Source organism: Brassica napus, chromosome C3 (genome assembly GCF_020379485.1).
Source record: "Brassica napus cultivar Da-Ae chromosome C3, Da-Ae, whole genome shotgun sequence".
In the NCBI taxonomy this organism is placed as follows: domain Eukaryota; kingdom Viridiplantae; phylum Streptophyta; class Magnoliopsida; order Brassicales; family Brassicaceae; genus Brassica; species Brassica napus.
In genome coordinates, this window is record NC_063446.1 from 71,893,609 (window position 1) to 71,918,039 (window position 24,431).

The 24,431-nt window shown below is 33.0% G+C and overlaps 2 protein-coding genes across 2 annotated transcripts; both read left to right on the top strand.

Moving 5' to 3' along the window:
- Positions 1 to 8,406: 8,406 nt before the first annotated feature.
- On the top strand, positions 8,407 to 9,206 carry LOC125583372 (probable WRKY transcription factor 10). Its single transcript, XM_048750221.1, has 3 exons — positions 8,407 to 8,700; positions 8,809 to 8,947; positions 9,022 to 9,206. The coding sequence occupies exons 1-3, from the start codon at positions 8,407 to 8,409 to the stop codon at positions 9,204 to 9,206; spliced, it is 618 nt and encodes a 205-aa protein (XP_048606178.1).
- A 14,174-nt stretch (positions 9,207 to 23,380) lies between these two features.
- Positions 23,381 to 24,182, top strand: LOC125583373 (probable WRKY transcription factor 10). The gene is made up of 3 exons (XM_048750222.1): positions 23,381 to 23,674; positions 23,785 to 23,923; positions 23,998 to 24,182. Exons 1-3 carry the CDS (start codon positions 23,381 to 23,383, stop codon positions 24,180 to 24,182), a joined length of 618 nt encoding a protein of 205 aa, XP_048606179.1.
- The last annotated feature ends 249 nt before the right edge of the window (positions 24,183 to 24,431 follow it).

Sequence of the window (24,431 nt, forward strand, 5' to 3'; positions counted from 1 at the left end):
ACCTTTTTCTTCAAAGGAAACTAGGTAATGTGCGTGTTTCATAGAAGTGAGGTGGTCTTCTTATAGTAAAAATCAACCATTTCATTTTAGTAACAATTTTATGTGGTCAAACTTTCGTAATTCAAATTTTTGTTATTCCTAAAGAAGTTTTAATAATTACCTTTTACTTCTTTTTGTTTTTTTTATGAAAAAGGTGTATACTTCACGCCGGTTTTATCAAAAAAAAAAAACAAACAAATGCTAAACATTATTCAAAATTGTGACTTTCTTTTCCCATATTTTATTTATACCAAAAGAAATAAAAATAGTTTGTGGTTAAAAATAATTAAGTTCAGTCAACTAATTTGTAATTTATTATTTTAAGATTATAATGATGTTTAAAATATTTTTTAAGAACATGATTAATTTTCATCTGTTTTATAATAAAATTTATATATACATGTTTATCGTAATTTATTTAATTTTGGTTTTTAAAATGTTGTACAATAAAACTAGAAGATGTTATTGATATAGCAAATTAAACTAGGTAGTATATCACCGCGATTTACATTTTTGATTAATCGTTTCAAAGTCTTCATTTTAAATTTAGATAGACTTTAACTAGCTAGTTTTAATTCATCACACGCTTTTTATAATAAAGAGTAATCATTAATATAACATATTTATCCTATAATATATATCACCATAATTTTATATTTATTAATATTTTTAATATCAGAATTAGATATATTTTACAAAATTTAAAATCATCAAAATATTATTATTTTTTCAAAAGAATATCGACATTAATGTGAAAAAGTTAAACTATACATTAATATATTAGTATGAAGTTTTGTCGAATGTCTTTTCTGTTTTGTAATCAGAATTTAAAGCTTCTACAAGCTTTTAAAGCTTTTTTTTTTTTATTCCGTGTAGTCTAAGTAATATCACAGGTTATTACCATTCTAAAAGATTTTAATTAAAACTATGTTATTTGTACATTTTAATAATTATTTTAATTGTGTTTCTTTTTAGTTTATTATCAATAATTTAAAAACTGTACTAAACCCAACTATCTCTAATATTATTTATTAAAAGTTAGTAATTATTATTGACGTAGGTTTTTATTGACTGGTCGAGACCGAGGTACTCTCTCTGTAGAACTGGCTTGTACTTGGTTTCATACTCTTTGTGGAACTAGCTCGTCATGAGTTGTGAATCACTAAAAGCGCTTATTTTGCGGGCTCAGATGCTCAGGGCGAGTTGGAGTCCGGCAGTGAGGGAGTCGCACGATTTTTCTGTAGGAATACGAGTTGGATTCCGATCCCGGAAGCTCCATCGACGTGGACTTTTCGTTTGTCGGATCGGTTTTTGAGATCGCTAATCGCAGGGACTGATACGATGGTGAAGTCGGCCAACACATGCGCTTTAGTGCTTGCATGGGGTTGGTACCTGATGTCGTATTCGCTCTATCTGAAGGCCCACTTAGCCAATCTCCCATATTGAATTGGACTGTGCAGTACCGTTCATAGGGTTGAAAAATTATGACCAAAATTGAGTAAGATTGAAAGTATGGTCCATCCGACCAAAATCTAACTCATTACGACAAAAAGGAAAAATCAGGGAAGTTAGTTAATTTACAATCTAGTGAGTCGGATTTTAATTGATGAATGGAAGAATTAAACGTGGTTAACTTCTCAGCCGTCCACGTCACTTTTTAGATTGTTGAAATTAAACTCGTGATGTTAACTACATAACATCATTAAGTTGAGGGATGTTACCATGCATAACATATACTTAAAGTAGGTAGATATACATTAGTTTAGTCTATATGATTAGCCATATGGTTGTCAATACTTCATGTATCTAGCAATCATTTTTGTTTTTTATTATAAGGAACATGCCATGATTTAATACTAATTAAAGTGTATCTTCAGTTAAGATGAAGGATTTAAAACCATTAATTAATGCAGTTCATGGTGATATACCATCTAGTTTAAATTGTGATATTGATATATCTTCTAGCTAGTTTTATTATACAACATTTTTAAAACCAATGATTAAATAATTTATAATAAACACATATTTATAAATTTTATTATAAAGCAGATATAAACTTAATCATGTTCTAAAACATATTTTAAACATTGTTATAATCTTAAAATAATCAAATACTAATTAACAAGGTGTTTTGCCCACACATACGGACATAAACGTCTTAAGAATACTTATTAATTTTTGTTTTATTGGAAAAATAATAGTATATATTAATGAAGTTGATTATTTTTAACCAGAAAATATTTTGATTTCTCTTGGTATAAATAAAATACGGGAAAAAACAAACAATTTTTTCATAATATAGTTAGTTTTTGGTATGCCTTAGATTTTGAACCAAAACAAACTTCCCAAACCAAACCAAAATTTTGGTTAGGTCGTCCAGAAGTTTGGTTCGATATTGTAGGTTTTCTAAAAAACTTCGGTTTTATTTTAGTTTAGTTCGACAATCGGTTACTTTGGTTTTCTTTTTAAAAGAATTATAACTATACTAACTCTTTTTGAATAACTAACCCAATTTATATGAAATTTTAACAGAATTAAACCGATATGTAACTGTAATAAAACATTTTGGTAGGCTTTTTAAAACCGAACTAACGGAATATTGTACAAACCTCTATTTCTGGATAATTCGGTAATATGTATGTTGAACCGAACTAACCCTAAAATGAACTACCGAACTGAATATTCAGAATTAACCAAACCCGCATGCTTAGATTTCGGTATTTTTTTGATAAAACCGGACTGAAGTACCTTTCATAAAAACTGAAAAAGATGTAAATGTTAATTAAAACCTCTTAAGAAATTGCTGACACTTGGATGACCAAAGTTTGACCACATGAAATTGTTACCATTTAGGAAAGTTTGACCACATAAAACTATTACCAAAACGAAATGGTTGATGTTTACTATAAGAAGGCCACCTCCCTTCTATTCATCACACACATCACCTAGTTTCGTTTGAAGAAAACGGTTTCTCCTTTACATCTATAAATAAATTATTCATTACTTTATTTAAAATCTCTCAAATTATATAACCTTTACATTACATTATTTTAATTCCAAATAGTTATGCGGTTTTTGTTAATATTTCAAGGTTTTCTCCCCAACGAAAATGAGTGATTATAATCAAAACGACAATGGTATAAAACCGATCAGCGAGACCTCGTCTGGAACCAGCTTAACAACTCCTCAGTCTGAACGAAGATCTGGTGGTTTCGTTGAAAGAGTGTCTGCAAGGATAGGAAGAGATATTCCACCGCTTAATATGGAAGGCATCAGCCGATTTGCTAATTCTTTCGGGAACCAGAATCTTGTTCATTTTCCTATTAGCGTAACATCTCCAGGATTCAGTAGTCTCTCTCCATCTTTGCAATCTCCAAATATGTTCACTAACTCTTCTTCACAGGTAAGTAACAATGTGTTTAATAAGTTTAATATTGATCTCTACACGTTATATATATTAATATATGATAAACTAAATGTTTATTGTCTTTGCGTAACTTATGTTTCAAGATTATCCCTCCGAGTCCAATCCCGAATGACGCGACTCAGTAAATGGTGGAAAGTTCAGGTGGCGCCCATGCAACGATGATGATATCCAACAACAATCTTCCTCATCAGCCGTTGGACATTGATCTGCCTCCTCAAGGATGTAATAGATTTCTAGTGTCTCGAATTTGCTTTCAGTTTTGATTCTCCGCATAATAATATTGTTGTTTTTTACAGGTAAAAAAGGCACTGCTGATATTCCAACGGAAGAGTCTGTTGATATCACATCTCATGAATCTAACGCTGATCCCATTGGTGCTCCTTTACTCCCTTCTTTTGATTCTGAAGTTGTTGCTGAAAAGGATTCTACGAACCTCAGCTCCCTTAAAAGTGGTAGCGAAGACGATGACAAGGACAAATAATACAACCAAGAGGAAGAAAAAGGCAAAGATCACAACATTGTTGTAGAATAATAATAATAATAATAATTATAATAATAATAATAATAAATTTAACATCTTAATTTAATTGCATAATTGATATATTGAATAATAAGTTTGACCTGAATTAAATGATGTACAAAATCTTGTACTTATCCCCGTCATAATGATTCTAATTTTGTATAGATTTTGAATTCTTGGTTTAGAATAATTATCAAATATAAAATGTTCGATAAATATAAGAAATTTAGACCTGAGAAATGAGGAGAGAGTTACTCAAGAGGACGAACATCGAACCTAACTGCAACCTCTGGGTAGCTGGCTCTTCAAAGTATCCTCCCAAACATATCCTAAGCTCTCTCCCACACCAATTTATCCACTTTGATCTTCGTCTTTTCTCTCATCTCCTTACAAACTTCTTCGGTACATGTTGCGAACACAACCTTCGATCGATTCTGTGCATTAGGTGGTGGAAATCCAGCTTTCACCGTATATAAAATAAATGAATAACTTGTGTTACAAATAAACCATATAAATACTCGATTTCTTGTATGGAAAATAACTAATTTAGAACACTTACCAAGATCAACTTTCTCCCAAACATCATCAAGAAACAAAATGAATCGTGTCTTAATATCTCAAAGATCTTTGCAGCTTTCTGTCCACATCCTATCTGAAAACCCAGTCTTCTCCCTAGTTGCTCAGATCTAGAAGAGTAAGTACACTACAAGAAAACACATACTTAGCGAGGAAATTTAACGAGGAAAAACAATCCTCGTAAATTTACGTCAATTTTACGAGGAACTTACGTGGAAAACTAAAGTCATCGTTATTTCCTCGTAACGTAACGACAAAAGTGTTTCGTCGTAAAGTGGATGTAATTTAACGAGTATTTTACGAGGAAAAACAATTTCCTCGTAAATACGACGTAAACTTTGCTTGTTATTTACGAGGAAATAGTTTACGTGTATTTAGCGAGGAAATTTTGAATCCACCAAGTTAGCTTCCTTCCATACCCTCGGATGAGAGATTCAGGTATAAATTGGTTAGCAGTGATCAAAGTTACACCTCGAGGACGAATCATCAGTGGAGAAGAACCACCATTGCAAGAAGAACAGATAAATGAAGTCGAGGAACCTGAACAAGAAATTGATGACATCCTTCTCATTGATCTGCATAATCACGAGTACGAAGATCTTACCGATGATGCCACAAACGAAGCTGTTGAAGACGAGTTTAATGAAAATGATGATGTTTCTAGTGATGACGAGAATGTCGATGTATCTGATTGATGTATTTGTTTTATGAATAAGATGAGGGAGTTTGTTTTATGGATAAGATAACGTGGGGTTTGTTTTATGAATAAGGTAATGTGGGAGTTTGTTTTATGAATAAGCAAATGTGGGAATTGTGGTTTGGAATAGAAATAAAGATGGGGTTTGGAATATATGAAGTAGAAAATAAGGAATATGGGGTTTGGGGTTTGGGGTTTCGGATTCTAGAGATTTAAACATAACACTCGTTAATTCCACGTAAGCCAACGAGGAAATAACGACGAAATATTAAAATAAAGAATGCATGCTCGTTAATTCCACGTAAGCACAAATCGTCGTAAAGACCACGTATAAGAAATCGTCGTAAATTCCACGTAGGCAGAAATCGTCGTAAAGACCACGTATAAGAAATCGTCGTAAATTCCACGTAGGCAGAAATCGTCGTAAATACCTCGTAAGCCAACGAGGAAATAACGACAAAATTTAAAAATAAAGATGGATTTTGGAATATATGAAAATAAGGAATATGGAGTTTGGGGTTTGGAATATGGGGTTTGGGGTTTCGGGTTTCGGGTTTGGGGTTTAGAGGTTTCGGGGTTTGAGGTTTGGGGTTTGGGGTTTCAGGTTTGGGGTTTGGGGTTTGGGGTTTGGAGGTTTCAGGGTTTGAGGTTTGGTGTTTGGGGTTTCAGGTTTGGGGTTTGGGGTTTGGGGTTTGGAGGTCTCGGATTTTAGGGATTTAAACATAATACTCGTTCATTCCACGTAAGCACAAATCGTCGTAAAGACCACGTATAAGAAATCGTCGTAAATTCCACGTAGGCAGAAATCGTCGTAAAGACCACGTATAAGAAATCGTCGTAAATTCCACGTAGGCAGAAATCGTCGTAAATACCTCGTAAGCCAACGAGGAAATAACGACGAAATTTAAAAATAAAGATGGAGTTTGGAATATATGAAAATAAGGAATATGGAGTTTGGGGTTTGGAATATGGGGTTTGGGGTTTGGGGTTTCGGGTTTCGGGTTTAGAGGTTTCGGGGTTTGAGGTTTGGGGTTTGGGGTTTCAGGTTTGGGGTTTGGGGTTTGGGGTTTGGGGTTTCGAGGTTTCGGGGTTTGAGGTTTGGGGTTTGGGGTTTCAGGTTTGGGGTTTGGGGTTTGGGGTTTGGAGGTTTCGGATTTTAGGGATTTAAACATAATACTCGTTAATTCCACGTAAGCACAAATCGTCGTAAAGACGACGTATAAGAAATCGTCGTAAATTCCACGTAGGCAGAAATCGTCGTAAAGACCACGTATAAGAAATCGTCGTAAATTCCACGTAGGCAGAAATCGTCGTAAATACCTCGTAAGCCAACGAGGAAATAACGACGAAATTTAAAAATAAAGATGGAGTTTGGAATATATGAAAATAAGGAATATGGAGTTTGGGGTTTGGAATATGGGGTTTGGGGTTTCGGGTTTCGGGTTTAGAGGTTTCGGGGTTTGAGGTTTGGGGTTTGGGGTTTCAGGTTTGGGGTTTGGGGTTTGGGGTTTGGGGTTTAGAGGTTTCGGGGTTTGAGGTTTGGGGTTTGGGGTTTCAGGTTTGGGGTTTGGGGTTTGGGGTTTGGGGTTTGGAGGTTTCGGATTTTAGGGATTTAAACATAATACTCGTTAATTCCACGTAAGCACAAATCGTCGTAAAGACAACGTATAAGAAATCGTCGTAAATTCCACGTATAAGAAATCGTCGTAAAGACCACGTATAAGAAATCGTCGTAAATTCAATAAAATATAATAACATATACTTAATGTAGTCTATATGATTATCCATATGGTTGTCAATACTTCATGTATCTAGCAATCATTTTTGTTTTTATTATAAGGAACATTCCATGATTTAATACTAATTAAAGTATATCTTCAGTTAAGATGAAGGATTTAAAACCATTAATTAATGCAGTTCATGGTGATATACTATCTAGTTTAAATTGTGATATTGATATATATTCTAGCTAGTTTTGTTATACAACATTTTTAAAACCAATGATTAAATAATTTATAATAAACACATATTTTTAAATTTTATTATAAAGCAGATATAAACCTAATAATGTTCTAAAACAAATTTTAAACATTGTTATAATCTTACAATATATCATATACTAATTAACATGGTGTTTTGCCCACACTTACGGACATAAACGTCTTAAGAATACTTATTAATCTTTGTTTTATTGAAAAAATAATAGTATATATTACTGAAGTTAATTATTTTTAACCAGAAAATATTTTTATTTCTCTTGGTATAAATAAAATACGGAAAAAACAAACAAATTTTTTCACAATATAGTTAGTTTATGGTATGCCTTAGATTTTGAACCAAAGCAAACTTCCCAAGCCAAACCAAAATTTTGGTTAGGTCGTCAAGAAGTTTGGTTCGATATTGTAGGTTTTCTAAAAAACTTCGGTTTCATTTCAGTTTGGTTCGACAATCGGTTACTTTGGTTTTCTTCTTAAAAGAATTATAACTATACTAACTCTTTTTGAATAAAAAACCAAATTTGTATGAAATTTTAACAAAATTAAACCGATATCTAACTGTAATAAAACATTTTGGTAGGCTTTTTAAAACCGAATTAACCGAACACTGTACCAAACTCTATTTCTGGATAATTCGGTAATATGTATGTTGAACCGAACTAACCCGAAAATGAACTACCAAACTGAATATTCTGAATTAACCAAACCCGCATGCTTAGCTTACGGTATTGTTTTGATAAAACCGGACTGAAGTATACACCTTTCATAAAAACTGAAAAAGATGTAAATGTTAATTAAAACCTCTTAAGAAATTGCTGACACTTGGATGACCAAAGTTTGACCACATGAAATTGTTACCATTTAGGAAAGTTTGACCACATAAAACTATTACCAAAACGAAATGGTTGATGTTTACTATAAGAAGGCCACCTCCCTTCTATTCATCACACACATTACCTAGTTTCATTTGAAGAAAACGGTTTCTCCTTTACATCTATAAATAAATTATTCATTACTTTGTTTAGAATCTCCGAAATTATACAACCTTTACATTACATTATTTGAATTCCAAATAGTTTTTCTGTTTTCAATGATCTTTTTGTTTTTATGCGGTTTTTGTTAATATTTCAGGGTTTTCTCCGCAACGAAAATGAGTGATCATAATTCAAACGACAATGGTACAAAACCGATCAGCGAGACGTCGTCTGGAACCAGCTTAACAACTCCTCAGTCTGAACGAAGATCTGGTGGTATCGTTGAAAGAGTGTCTGCAAGGATAGGAAGAGATATTCCACCGCTCAATATGGAAGGCATCAGCCGATTTGCTAATTCTTTCGGGAACCAGAATCTTGTTCATTTTCCTATTAGCGTAACATCTCCAGGATTCAGTAGTCTCTCTCCATCTTTGCAATCTCCAAATATGTTCACTAACTCTTCTTCACAGGTAAGTAACAATGTGTTTAATAAGTTTAATATTGATCTCTACACGTTATATATATTAATATATGATAAAACTAAATGTTTATTGTCTTTGTGTAACTTATGTTTCAAGATTATCCCTCCGAGTCCAATCCCGAATGACGCGACTCAGGAGATGGTGGAAAATTCAGGTGGTGCCCATGCAACGATGATGATATCCAACAACAATCTTCCTCATCAGCCGTTGGACATTGATCTGCCTCCTCAAGGATGTAATAGATTTCTAGTGTCTCGAATTTGCTTTCAGTTTTGATTCTCCGCATAATAATATTGTTGTTTTTTACAGGTAAAAAAGGCACTACTGATATTCCAACGGAAGAGTCTGTTGATATCACATCTCATGAATCTAATGCTGATCCCATTGGTGCTCCTTTACTCCCTTCTTTTAATTCTGAAGTTGTTGCTGAAAAGGATGCTACGAACATCAGCTCCCTTAAAAGTGGTAGCGAAGACGATGACAAGGACAAATAATACAACCAAGAGGAAGACAAAGACAAAGATCACAACATTGTTGTAGAATAACAATAATAATAATAACAATAATAATAATAATAATAATATTAACAATAATAAATTTAACATCTTAATTAAATTGCATAATTGATATATTGAATAATAAGTTTGACCTGAATTACATGATGTACAAAATCTTGTACTTATCCCGTCATAATGATTCTAATTATGTATAGATTTTCAATTCTTGGTTTAGAATAATTATCAAATATAAAAGGTTCGATAAATATAAGAAATTTAGACCTGAGAAATGAGGAGAGAGTTACTCAAGAGGACGAACATCGCACCTGACTGCAAACTCTGGGTAGCTGGCTAGCGAAGACGATGACAAGAACGAATAATACAACCAAGAGGAAGAAAAAGACAAAGATCATAACATTGTTGTAGAATAATAATAATAATAATACTAATAATAATAATAATAATAAACTAGGTTAAGATCCGCGCCTTGCGCGGGATCAACATTATATATATAAATTAGTTTATGTATTAAATACTTTTACATATTATGAAATAATATATATATATATTAAATAATTAAAAGTCAGTAACTATTAGATATATAATTAAATTGGTGTGAACATATAAATCAATTTTATTAATCCAAAAAATATTTTTTTTTATATTTGATAGGATATGTTATTAAATTTAAATGATACTAACATAGATAATATATATTAGTATATTTTTAATATTAATGTCTATTAAAGGATGATTTCTACTCATATAGTTTTTTTTTATAACAAAATTTTCATTGTGGGATTAATAGTTTTAGTAATTTATAATTTTTAAAAAAAATAAGTTGTCAATGATCGTTCAAAACTTTTATCAAAAAAATTATTCAAAGTAAATTTAGAAACTAAAATATTGTATTTTATATGGTTTATAGTTTAATTTAAAGCGATATATATATATATATATATATTGATCTTAATAATTAATTAAATTAGACTTTTTACTTATTTAATTTTTGTAATCATTTGTATTTTATCATAACAAAAATTTTAAACCATAGATCATAAAATTTGAATGTGAGACTTTTAACAGTTTTAGTAATTTATAGCCGTGTGTAAAAATTTAAAATATAACATATACATAAAAATCTAATTTTTATTATATGGTTATTTTGGTTGTTTAATTTATTTAATAGTTTAAAATTAAAAAAATATGATAGAAGATACACTATTTTTTATCAAATCTTTATTATTCAAAATCATTAATCACTACAAGAAAACACACCGAATTCCGACGGAGGTTCCGACGGATACCAAGGTCGTCGGACATTTGTGACGGAATATTGACAACTTTCCGACGAAATCCAAAAAAATTAAGTCGTCGGAATTCCGTCGGCCATTTCCGACGGAATTCCGACGAAATATGGGTCGTCGGAATTTTCCGACGACTTTTCGACGACATTCTGATAAAAAATGTAACCGTTGTAGTCGTCGGAAGTTCGTCGGTATATTCCGACGAATTTCCGACGACATTCCGATTAAGAGCAAGACGTCGGAATTCCGTCGGTATTTTCCGACGGAATTCCGACGAACTATGTGACCGTTGCCGACAAATATATATGACCGTTGTATAGCCGTTTGGGATTGGACAACTCCGACGGAATTCCGACGGACTGCTTTACATCCGTCGGAATTTCGTCGGAAAGTCGTCGGAGGTCCGTAAGCAATTTCCTATAAATACAACCCCTCCTCATTCAACTCATTCACACTTCATTCTCTCTTCATTCTCTTTAGTCATAACAATTCCGTGAAAATCATGTCTTCAGAAGTTTATTATCGTTCGTGGATGGATAAACCTCATTTGGATCCGAACACCAATTTGCTTACGGAAGAATACGTTCAAGGGATTGGAGAATTCATGAGGCTTGTTCAACAGCAACCGGATGCAAAAAGTGGTATGTTAAGATGTCCCTGCTCTTCTTGCAATAATAATAAGGTTATAAAAGAATTTGATGTTTGGACTCATTTGTATATGAAAGGGTTTTCACGTAATTATAAAGTTTGGTACCTTCATGGGGAAACTGGTTATGAATATGGTAGTACTAGCGAACCTCAGCCTGTTAGTGAACCTCAGCCTGATATTAGGTTAGAAGAATCTAGAACGGATATAGATTATGGTGTAGGTACTGAGCAGATGGTACATGATCATTATAGAGGGGAAGAACCAAACCCCGAGTCTAGGAGATTTTTTGACATGTTGGATGCAGGAAAACAACCTTTGTATCAAAATTGTAGAGATGGTCATTCAGTCTTATCATCTGCAACTAGATTAATGGGTATTAAGACAGACTATAATTTGGCTGAAGAATGTATGGATGCGATTACTGATTTTGTCAAAGGTATTCTACCTGAGGATAACCTTGCACCGGGTTCATACTACGAGGTTCAGAAACTTGTTGCAGGTCTTCAACTACCGTATGAAGTGATAGATGTATGTATTGACAACTGCATGATCTACTGGAGAGCGGATGAGACACGGAATGTATGCAAATTTTGTGGGAAACCTCGTTATCAGGAGACGAGGGGAAGAGTTCCGATCCCATTCAAAAGAATGTGGTATTTGCCTTTGACGGAAAGATTGAAGAGGTTGTATCAGTGTGAGCGCACAGCAAAAGCAATGAGATGGCATGCAGAGCATTCCACAAATGGTGAGATTAGACATCCTTCAGATGCAAAGGCTTGGAAACATTTCCAGTCAACATATCCAGAATTTGCGGAAGAGAGAAGAAATGTTTATCTTGGATTATCTACTGATGGTTTCAGCCCATTTGGAAAGCATGGAAGGCAGTATTCTCTATGGCCAGTTATTGTGACACCGTACAACTTACGGCCGAGCTTGTGCATGCGACGAGAGTTTTTGTTTCTCTCAATTCTAGTCCCCGGGCCAGATCATCCTAAAAGATCACTAGATGTGTTTCTTCAACCACTAATATATGAGTTGCAACAACTATGGGCGCATGGTTTTGAGACATACGATGTTTCGCGCAAAGAAAACTTTCAGATGCGGGCAGTACTTATGTGGACAATAAGTGACTTTCCAGCATATGGTATGTTATCTGGATGGACAACACATGGGAAGCTATCATGTCCATATTGTCAAGATGACACAGATGCTTTCCAACTAAAGAACGGAAGGAAAACGTGTTGGTTTGACTGTCACAGACGATTTCTACCACCTGATCATCCATACCGCAGGAGTAAGACTTCGTTTACGAAGAACAAGCAGGTGTTTGATGGTCCACCTGAGGAAGTTAGTGGGAAAGATTTGTTGAAGCAGTTTAGGTATTTTGATGCAGAAAGGACGCCAGATGTAGGTGGACATGAAAACATTCGAGTCAATGCGGTTGGAGAGCTACATAACTGGCACAAAAAGAGTATTTTCTGGGATCTACCATATTGGGAGAGTCATCTATTGCGGCATAATTTAGATGTCATGCATATTGAGAAGAACTTCTTCGATAATCTGATGAACACAGTCCTTAACATCCAAGGTAAAACGAAGGATAATTTGAAGTCAAGGTTGGATTTAGTCGATATTTGTGATCGTTCTGAACTTCACGTTGATGAGAACGGTACGGCCCCTTTTCCCATTTATCGGCTAGATGGTGCTAGAAAAGAAGAGTTCTTTGATTGGATTACAGAGAAAGTGAAATTTCCTGACGGATATGCATCAAATTTGGGGAACTGCGTTGATAGAAGCGAAGGAAAGTTTACTGGCTTGAAGAGTCATGATTGTCATGTAATTATGCAGCGCCTCCTTCCGTTTGCCTTTTCAGCATTATTGCCACGTAATGTTCATGAAGCAATTGCAGGGATTAGTGTTTTTTTCCTTGACTTATGCAGCAGAGTATTGACTGAAGAGGGTATTAATAATTTGAAGACAAACGCACCAGTCAGCATGTGCAACCTTGAGAAGATATTTCCTCCATCATTCTTTGATGTAATGGAACATCTTGCTATTCATCTCGCAAGAGAATTGGAACTTGGTGGTCCTGTGCAGTACAGATGGATGTATATTTTTGAGCGTTATATGCATCATCTGAAGAAGATGGTCAAAAATCAAAGCAGAGTGGAAGGATCTATAGTGGCACATGTGATCAATGAAGAAACTGCAATCTTTGCTGAAAATTATTTTCCACCAGAAGTGCAAACAAAACACCGAAGACCTGCTCGACATGATGATAGAGGGGAGAGAGAGCAACATATCATGTTACTGTCCCAAGCATGTTCAAGGAAATAGGACGACTTAGTGGAAAATTCACGAAGCGGAGACTTACGGACACTGAGAACGCTCATTTGCAAACATATTTGCTCACCAACTGTGAAGATGTTCTACAATATGAGAGGTAAAAATATTTATTCATTTATTGTTAGATTAATATTCAATAAATTTATTTCATATTGATAATATTTTTGTATATAGTGTATATATGGCGGAGTTGCGTATGACTCACAGGCATGCAACAGAAGATGAGCTTCGACAACTTAGAGATAACGGATTTGCTGCGTGGCTTCGTAGTTATGTGAGTCATATATCCTATTACCCTATGCAAATGATTAGTTTAAATTTAATATATATAAACTAATTAATTTTGCATATATGTTTTTTTTTATAGGTGAATGATGGTTTGGCCAGAGGTCTTGTGTTCGATGATTGGATACGCGAATTTGTGCAGGGACCAAACTATGTGGTCAAATCATATCCTAAATTTTGTACGCGAGGATATGCATTCACAAGGAAAGGTCATTCTAAGACAACATATGATGCTGGTGTTTCATCTTCTTCTGGTGACGATGTCTACTACGGCAACATAAAAGAAATATTGGAAATCCAATTTCCTGGAATGGTTGGATTGCGTTGTGTAGTATTCTATTGTGATTGGTATGACACCACCCCAGATAGAGGAGTGAAGATTGATGCGTTTGGTGTTACATCAGTTCATTCGCGGCGGAAACTTCAATATTATGATCCCTTCATTCTTGGTTCGCAAGCTGATCAGGTATGTCAATATATTCATAATTTTTTACCAATATAATTAATTAATGTTATATATTGAACTAATACTTTGTATAATTGATATGTATAGGTGTGCTACATCAGTTACCCTCGGGTGACGTACAGAGACGATCCATGGGTTACTGTAACGCAAATCAACCCAAGAGGACGAGTGGATGGAACTTCTGATGATGATGAACCATTGCAACCAGAGTCTACCAGCAACGCCCAGGCAGTTGAAGATTTGGAAAATGTTCAACTCGTTGAGAATTTGACTGTGTTTGGACATGATGCTGTCGTACATTCAGAGCCGGAAGCCGAGGTTGGGGAGTTTGATGAAGATTCAGAAGATTCTGATTAGTTTTTTTTTTTTTTTTTTTTTTTTTAATGGTCCGTCGGAAATCCCTCGCAATATACCGACGACATAGCGACGACAACGGGTTTCATTGAAAATTGGAAAGTCGTCGGTATTTCGTCGGAAAATACCGACGACATTCCGACGAACTTGTCGAGTTCGTCGGAATGTCGTCGGTATTTTCTGATGAAATACCGACGACATGTTTTTCAATAAAGTTTCAATCATAAAAATCTATAAATTTAGATGCCAAAACTATGAAAATAACACATAATAAGTGTTTAGTATAGTATTAGATCGCAACCGTTCAAATATAACAACTCATTAAAATATTTATGTATGCATATCATTGTTTTCATAACATCTCATCTTAACATTATGTACTTATACAATCATATTTATATAAGCTTACACTACAAAAAATATTGTTGTGTAAAATCGTGTTATAAAACATTTTTATTGTTAAATCTTTATGCAAATACTATATATATTATCAAAGGTTTGGATTTTGCATTTAGAAACTTGAAAAGAACACCCTAAACACTAAGTCGTCGGAATTCCGTCGGAATATACCGACGGAATGTGTCCGTCGGAAAATACTGACGGACACGTTCCGTCGGAATTTCAATTAGCCCGGGAGAACCAAACCGCTTGAAAATTTTCGCGAATCGGCATTTGGTATATTTTAAATATACCGACGGAATACCGACGAACCCGTGTCCGTCGGAATCCACGGAAATAAAAACCCTTCTCCTTTCTTCTTCGTTATCTCCGCGGCCTCTCTCTCTCTCAAAACTCTCCGGCGATTTCGGCGATTTCGGCGACTCTCCGGCGATTCCGGCCTCTCTTCACCGGCGAATCCTCTCCTCACCCTCCTATCTCTTCCCCAAACCCCAAATCATGTAAGAATCATCCCAAACCTTTTTTTTTCAATTGTTTAGGGTTTTGGAAGTTGATCTCGGATTTTAGGTTGTTTGATTGAACATTTTAGGATTGAATGGATAGTTTAGGATATATAAGTTAGGATTGTTGTTTTAGTTTTTTTTGGAACATTTTTTGATTTTTAAAAACGTTTTTTGATTTTTTAAAACGTTTTTTTTTATTTTTAAAAACGTTTTTTGATTTTTAAAAACGTTTTTTGATTTTTAAAAACGTTTTTTGATTTTTAAAAACGTTTTTTGATTTTTAAAAACGTTTTTTTGAAAAAAATATAAATATTTAACACCATTTTTCTTAATTTATAAATTTTAACAACATTTTTCTATATTTATAAATTTTTTATAATTTTGTATACATATATATATATATATATATATATATGTAAATCATGTATAGTAAAAATTTTAAAATTTTAAAATTTTTTATATTTTTTTTTAAGTTTCCACTAATAAATATTTAACAACATTTTTTTTTTAAAATATAAATATTTAACAACATTTTTCTTCATTTATAAATTTTTAACAACATTTTTCTATATTTATAAATTTTTTATAATTTTGTATACATATATATATATATATATATATATAAAAAGGTTTAATAGTTTTTTTTAAAACGTTTATAAAACCTTTTGTAAATATATAAATGAAAATATGTTTGATGGGTTAATTTTTTTTTTTTAGGGCCGAGGATGAAGCCCGCCCCGCAGCCCGTCTTCGACGTAGTTCGGTGAGCGGTTCCCGTGCATCGGTATCGTCTCATGACTCGGTTCCCGCATATATTCCCGCTCCAGCTCCCTCTGCCCCTCACGCTGCCCCTCACGCTGCTGCTCAACAGGATCCGGGGGTCATGCCGGTTCATCTATTGGTTCAACAACCAGGTCGAGAGCATCTCCCGTTTCTCCAACTCAACCCACGACGAGGCCATAGCACTTGGTTAGTATTTTTTTTTATTTGTACCGTTATATTTTTTGCTTTAATTAACTTGCTAACTTGTATTTTTTTTTAAAGGTTCACCAAGTCGAAAAATGGCATTAGCCGGAGCATCAACCAGATGATGTACTCCATGCTCCGTTTTGGATATCCAAAGTGGAGTGTGATCCCTTCCGACGAACGAGAGTTGTGGTTTCGTCAGTTTGCGGTATAGTAACCCTTCATTTTTTTTTAAGTTTTTACATTTTTTTACATATATTTACTTATTAAATTGTGTTTGTTTTGTAGCAAGAGTTCAACTGGCACTCCGATCTTACGGAAACAGTCCGTAAGAAATTCAACGAAAAGGCCATGGACTCTTACACAAAGCAGATAAACGCGTGGAAGACAGTTTGGCAGAAGAACAAGAAGCCACGGTTCATCAACGGGGGGGGTGTGGGAGCAGTTGATAGCTCATTGGGAGAGGGAAGACACTGCAGAGACGTCTTCTAGGAACTCCAGGAACCGGAAGAGCGATCGTGGCGGGAAAGGTATGTATGTGCACAACCTCGGCGCTTGCTCCATGTCTACTAAGGAGGATGAACTTGTAAGTTTTTTATTATTATTTATCTTTATATTTTTTAAATAAATATTTTATATATTTTTTGGCTAATAATGGCGGTTTTTTTAGATCGAAGCAAATGACGGTAATCCCGTTGATCGTCTCCAACTCATTAAGGTGGCTCACACTAACAAGACGACGGGTCAAATTCAGGACCCCGTGATCAGAGGTGTAGTTGATTTGGTGGAAGCTGAGATAGTTTCTCAATCTCAGCCTCTCTCTGATGACGGCGACTCCACGGGAGCTTCAACCAACCTGTCTCTATTGCAAATAAATGAGATGGTTGAAAAGGTAATTTTTTTTATTAATATATTTTTTTTATAATGTCGATTACTTACTTGTCCATATTTACTTACTTTAAATATTTTTGTAGGCGGTTCCTAAAAGGAAAGGAGGCCGTTTAGTTGGGTTGGCCCGTCGTGCTTCTTCGTATCCGGCATCTTCTTCGCAAGCTCCGTATGCCGATCCCATGATTCTCGAGGAGCTACATGACAAAGATGAACGGATTGGGGCATTGGAGGAGCAGAACACCACTATCCTTTCGGAGAATGCCACTATCCGTTCGGAGAATGCCACTATCCTTGCTGAGTTGGCATCCCAGAAGAAGTTCAACACCGAGATTATGCAGAAGCTAGATCGTTTGATGTCTTCGAGTTCATCTTAGTTTATTTCGGCTTTATAAAACTTTCGGAATGTTTTTTTTTTCTATTTCGGTTTGTATGAATTTTAAACTTTATGAATGTTTTTTTCCTATTTCGGTTTTTATGAATTTAAATTTTATAATATTATTAGTTTTAAATTTCCAATTTTTTAAATTTATTAATATCAAAAAATATATAAAAATGCAAAATTAATTTGTAAAAAAAAAAGGGTATATACCGACGGACAACGGTCGTCGGAATATACCGACGGACATATATCCGTCGGAATTTACCGACAAACTCATTTCCGTCGGAATATACCGACGAACGTGGTTCGTCGGTATATTCCGACGACCGATGTCCGTCGGTAAATTCCGACGCCCAAAGTTCGTCGGAATAAACCGAGGAACTACGTTCGTCGGAATTGTAGTTTTCCGATGAACTCTGGTCTCGTGTAGCCGCATCGTAATATCGTCGGAAGTTCGTCAGAATGACGTTTCTCGGTATTCGTCAGAAAGTCGTCGGAATTTCTGACGAAATTCCGACGAATTTTTTTTTTCCGACGAAACGATACCGACGGACGGGTTCGTCGGAAATTCGTCGGAATAGACCGATTCCGACGAATTTCCGACGATTTCGGCCATCAGAATCCCCCTGTTTTCTTGTAGTGAATTACCGTATATACTTTAGCCACATTAGGCAATTACGTAAATTTTATTTAAGGAAATAATAAAGTACATTAATGATGAATTTATTGTTTTTGTTTAATAAAAAACTTATTATATAATTAGATGGACCAACATATTTCTTTAATGATTCTAAGAATCATTATAACGATGACATGTGGATACAAAAGAAGTTGTAGTGCTTCTCAAATAATATATAGAAGATTTAACAATAATAAATTTAACATCTTAATTAAATTGCATAATTGATATATTGAATAATAAGTTTGACCTGAATTACACGATGTACAAAATCTTGTACTTATCCCCGTCATAATGATTCTAATTTTGTATAGATTTTGAATTCTTGGTTTAGAATAATTATCAAATATAAAAGGTTCGATAAATATAAGAAATTTAGACCTGAGAAATGAGGAGAGAGTTACTCAAGAGGACGAACATCGCACCTGACTGCAACCTCTGGGTAGCTGGCTCTTCAAAGTATTCTCTCAAACATATCCTAAGCTCTCTCCCACACCAATTTATTCACTTTGATCTTCGTTTTTTCTCTCATCTCCTTACAAACTTCTTCGGTACATGTTGTGAACACAACCTTGGATCGATTCTGTGCATTAGGAGGTGGAACTCCAGCTTTCACCGTATATAAAATAAATGAATAACTTGTGTTACAAATAAACCATATAAATACTCGATTTCTTGTATGGAAAGTAACTGATTTAGAACACTTACCAAGATCAACTTTCTCCCAAACATCATCAAGAAAAAAAATGAATCGTGTCTTAATATTTCAAAGATCTTTGCAGCTTTCTGTCCACATCCTATCTGAAAACCCAGTCTTCTCCCTAGTTGGTCAGATCTAGAAGAGTAAGTAGACCATGATTCTAGTTGTTAAGCTTGTGATATTGTTGTAGGGTTATTGTGGCTGGTTAACTTGTCAATAAGTTTTCCTGAATGAATCTCATATCTCTGGTTTGAGTAAGATTCTAACATTCGCTACAGGTACATTTATATATATATATATTTGGTCACCATATTATCTGAATGAATCTCATATCTCTGGTTTGACCAGATATTTGGTCACCATATTATCTAACTAATCATATGAAATGACAACAATGTTCTGCATAATCAATCACAGATAAATATGAACGTTTTCTGTAAATTATTCCCGTGGAAGTTAAGTAGGGAAAGAATGAGGTTAAACCTTATCAACGAACAAGAAACAAAGTATATTCTTGAACGGTATAGCTTATTAGTTTGTGGGTAATGTTTTAATCTTTAACAGCGATTTTGCATCCTCTTATATTATATGCAAATTTTGTTAATGTTGAATAACAGTTTTTTTGGTAAACATTGAAAAAATCACAAAAAAATAATCAGCTTGCTACATCAAAAATAATTGAGAACCAAACAAGCAAAAGGAAAACCATCAAACCGATGTCAAAGCTATAAGAACTTTCACCATTAGTCTGAACCTACACAAGTAAATCCTCTTCTTTCTTTCACTTGATAGATAGGTTTATAAGGAAAATAGGGAATCCAAGAAAAAAGTCAACATATTCTACGATTTTATTAAGAAAGAAACGTATATTCTACATTCCAATGGGATGATTAATGTTTTGGACATATGTATATGGCTACACAAGTAAATCCTCTTCTGAGTTATTCTTCGGTTCACCCTAGGGGTGAACCTCTAAGGTGAACCTCTAGGTTCACCAACCAATAGGATTTCATTATTTCATATTTGATATTTTTTAGAAAAAGAAACAAAATATTATCAAGTTATATTATGTTTTTAAAATAAAAAGGTAAAAAAAAAATAATAGTAGTTATTAAAAAAAAAATTTAAATATTTTTTAACGTCCGCCAGCAAAACACTAAACCTTAAATCCTAAACCCTTGGATAAATCATAAACTCTAAATAAAAAACACTAAACATTAAAACACTAAGCACTAAACCCTAAACTCTTGTATGTTTGAGTTATTCTTCGGTTCACCCCCTAGGGTGAACCTCTAGGTTTACCAACCAATAGGATTTCGTTATTTCATATTTGATATTTTTTAGAAAAGGAAACAAAATATTATCAAGTTATATTATGTTTTTAAAATAAAAAAGTAAAAAAATAAAAATAAAAATAATAGTTGATAATAAAAAACATTTAAAAAAAAATATTTTTTAACGTCGTCAGCAAAACACTAAATCCTAAACCCTTGGATAAATCATAAACTCTAAATAAAAAACATTAAACATTAAAATACTAGACACTAATCCCTAAACCCTCGAATGTTTAGTGTTTAATGTTTTTGATTTAGAATTTAAGATTTATCTAAGGGTTTAGGGTTTACCCAAGGGTTTAGGGTTTAAAATTTAGGGTTTATGGTTTAGTTTTTTGTTGACGACGTTAAAAATAGTTTAAAAAAAAAAAAAATTTTAACTCCTACTATTTTTATTTATTTTTTTACCTTTTTATTTTAAGAACATAATATAACATGACAACACTTTTTTTTTAAAGATATGGAATATGAAATAATAAGATTCTATTAGTTGGTGAACCTAGAGGTTCACCTTAGGAGATGAACCTAAAAATAAGTCTTATAAAAAAATTCCTTTTAATTTTTTTTTGCACTTGCCTTATCACTCGGTCAACATTTTTTTGGTCAATGAATGTTATTCCCACATTTATGCCAACCACTAAAAAATACAAAAATGTTGAATGAACCTAAGCTGAACCAAAACTGAACAAAAATATTTTGGTTTACCAAGTTGTCAACTGGTAAAATCTTATTTTTCTAATTGAAGTTTATCAATAATTATTTGTTAAAGTTACAAATTTTTAATAAATAATTTTAGAAATAACTGGGCTTAGAACAGTTTTTAAAATATTTATAATAACTACAAACTAAAAACATAATAAAAAAATTAACAAGATGTACATATAGTATATTTTTATTAAAATCATTTAAAATAGTAAGTAATAACATGTGATCTTACTTAAAGTGAAGGAATAAAAAGCAAGCTTTCAAAAGCTTGAAGAAGCCTTAAATGCTGATTACAAAACCTAAATATGTTATATTCGTGATTTAATATATATTAAAATATATCTGACTTTTATTTTGAAAATACTAATAAATTTAACATTACGGTAATTTATAGTATAAATATGCTATATTTGTGATTAATTTTTATTAGAAAAAATGATAGCTAGCTATCTGAAATAACATCCCTCAATTTAATGATGTTATGTATTTAACATCACAAGTTTAATTTTATTAATGCAAAAAATGGTGTCGAAGTCGGAGAAATTAACTAAGTTTAATTCTCCCGTTGATCAATTAAAATCTGATCCATCCGACAAAAATCTAACTCATTACGACAAAAGGAAAAATCAGGGAAGTTAGTTAATTTACAATCAGGTGAGTCAAATTTTAATTGATGAATGGAAGAATTAAACGTGGTTAATGTCTCAGACGTCCATATCATTTTTTAGATTGTTGAAATTAAACTCGTGATGTTAACTACATAACATCATTAAGTTGGGGGATGCTACCATGCATAACATATACTTAATGTAGGTAGATATACATTAGTTTAGTCTATATGATTAGTCATATGGTTGTCAATACTTCATGTATCTAGCAATCATTTTTGTTTTTTTATTATAAGGAACATACCATGATTTAATACTAATTAAAGTGTATCTTCAGTTAATATGAAGGATTTAAAACCATTAATTAATGCAGTTCATGGTGATGACTATCTAGTTTAAATTGTGATATTGATATATCTTCTAGCTAGTTTTATTATACAACTTTTGTACAACCAATGATTAAATAATTTATAATAAACACATATTTATAAATTTTATTATAAAGCAGATATAAACCAAATCATGTTCTAAAACATATTTTAAACATTGTTATAATCTTACAATAATCAAATACTAATTAACAAGGTGGTTTGCCCACACATACGAACATATACGTCTTAAGAATACTTATTAATTTTTGTTGTATTGAAAAAATAATAGTATATATTACTGAAGTTAATTATTTTTAACCAGAAAATATTTTTATTTCTTTTGGTATAAATAAAATACGGGAAAAAACAAACAATTTTTTTCACAATATAGTTAGTTTATGGTATGCCTTAGATTTTGAACCAAAGCAAACTTCCCAAACCAAACCAAAATTTTGGTTAGGTCGTCAAGAAGTTTGGTTTGATATTGTAGGTTTTCTAAAAAACTTCGGTTTCATTTCAGTTTGGTTCGACAATCGGTTACTTTGGTTTTCTTCTTAAAAGAATTATAACTATACTAACTCTTTTTGAATAAAAAACCAAATTTGTATGAAATTATAAAAAAATTAAACCGATATCTAACTGTAATAAAACATTTTGCTAGGCTTTTTAAAACCGAATTAACCGAATACTGTACCAAACTCTATTTCTGGATAATTCGGTAATATGTATGTTGAACCGAACTAACCCGAAAATGAACTACCATACTGAATTATTCTGAATTAACCAAACCCGCATGCTTAGCTTACGGTATTGTTTTGATAAAACCGGACTGAAGTATACACCTTTCATAAAAACTGAAAAAGATGTAAATGTTAATTAAAACCTCTTAAGAAATTGCTGACTTTTGGATGACCAAAGTTTGACCACATGAAATTGTTACCATTTAGGAAAGTTTGACCACATAAAACTATTACCAAAACGAAATGGTTGATGTTTACTATAAGAAGGCCACCTCCCTTCTATTCATCACACACATTACCTAGTTTCATTTGAAGAAAACGGTTTCTCCTTTACTATAAATAAATTATTCATTACTTTGTTTAAAATCTCCCAAATTATACAACCTTTACATTACATTATTTGAATTCAAAATAGTTATTCTGTTTTCAACGATATTTTTGTTTTTATGCGGTTTTTGTTAATATTTCAAGGTTTTCTCCCCAACGAAAATGAGTGATCATAATGCAAACGACAATGGTACAAAACCGATCAGCGAGACGTCGTCTGGAACCAGCTTAACAACTCCTCAGTCTGAACGAAGATCTGGTGGTATCGTTGAAAGAGTGTCTGCAAGGATAGGAAGAGATATTCCACCGCTCAATATGGAAGGCATCAGCCGATTTGCTAATTCTTTCGGGAACCAGAATCTTGTTCATTTTCCTATTAGCGTAACATCTCCAGGATTCAGTAGTCTCTCTCCATCTTTGCAATCTCCAAATATGTTCACTAATTCTTCTTCACAGGTAAGTAACAATGTGTTTAATAAGTTTAATTTTGATCTCTACACGTTATATATATTTTAATATATGATAAAACTAAATGTTTATTGTCTTTGTGTAACTTATGTTTCAAGATTATCCCTCCGAGTCCAATCCCGAATGACGCGACTCAGGAGATGGTGGAAAGTTCAGGTGGCGCCCATGGAACGATGATGATATCCAACAACAATCTTCCTCATCAGCCGTTGGACATTGATCTGCCTCCTCAAGAATGTAATAGATTTCTAGTGTCTCGAATTTGCTTTCAGTTTTGATTCTCCGCATAATAATATTGTTGTTTTTTACAGGTAAAAAAGGCACTGCTGATATTCCTACGGAAGAGTCTGCTGATATCACATCTCATGAATCTAATGCTGATCACATTGGTGCTCCTTTACTCCCTTCTTTTGATTATGAAGTTGTTGCTGAAAAGGATGCTACGAACCTTAGCTCCCTTAAAAGTGATAGCGAAGACGATGACAAGGACAAATAATACAACCAAGAGGAAGACAAAGACAAAGATCACAACATTGTTGTAGAATAATAATAATAATAATAATAATAATAATAATAATAATAATAATAATAATAATAATAATAATAATAAATTTAACATCTTAATTAACTTGCATAATTGATATATTGAATAATAAGTTTGACCTGAATTACATGATGTACAAAATCTTGTACTTATCCCCGTCATAATGATTCTAATTATGTATAGATTTTGAATTCTTGGTTT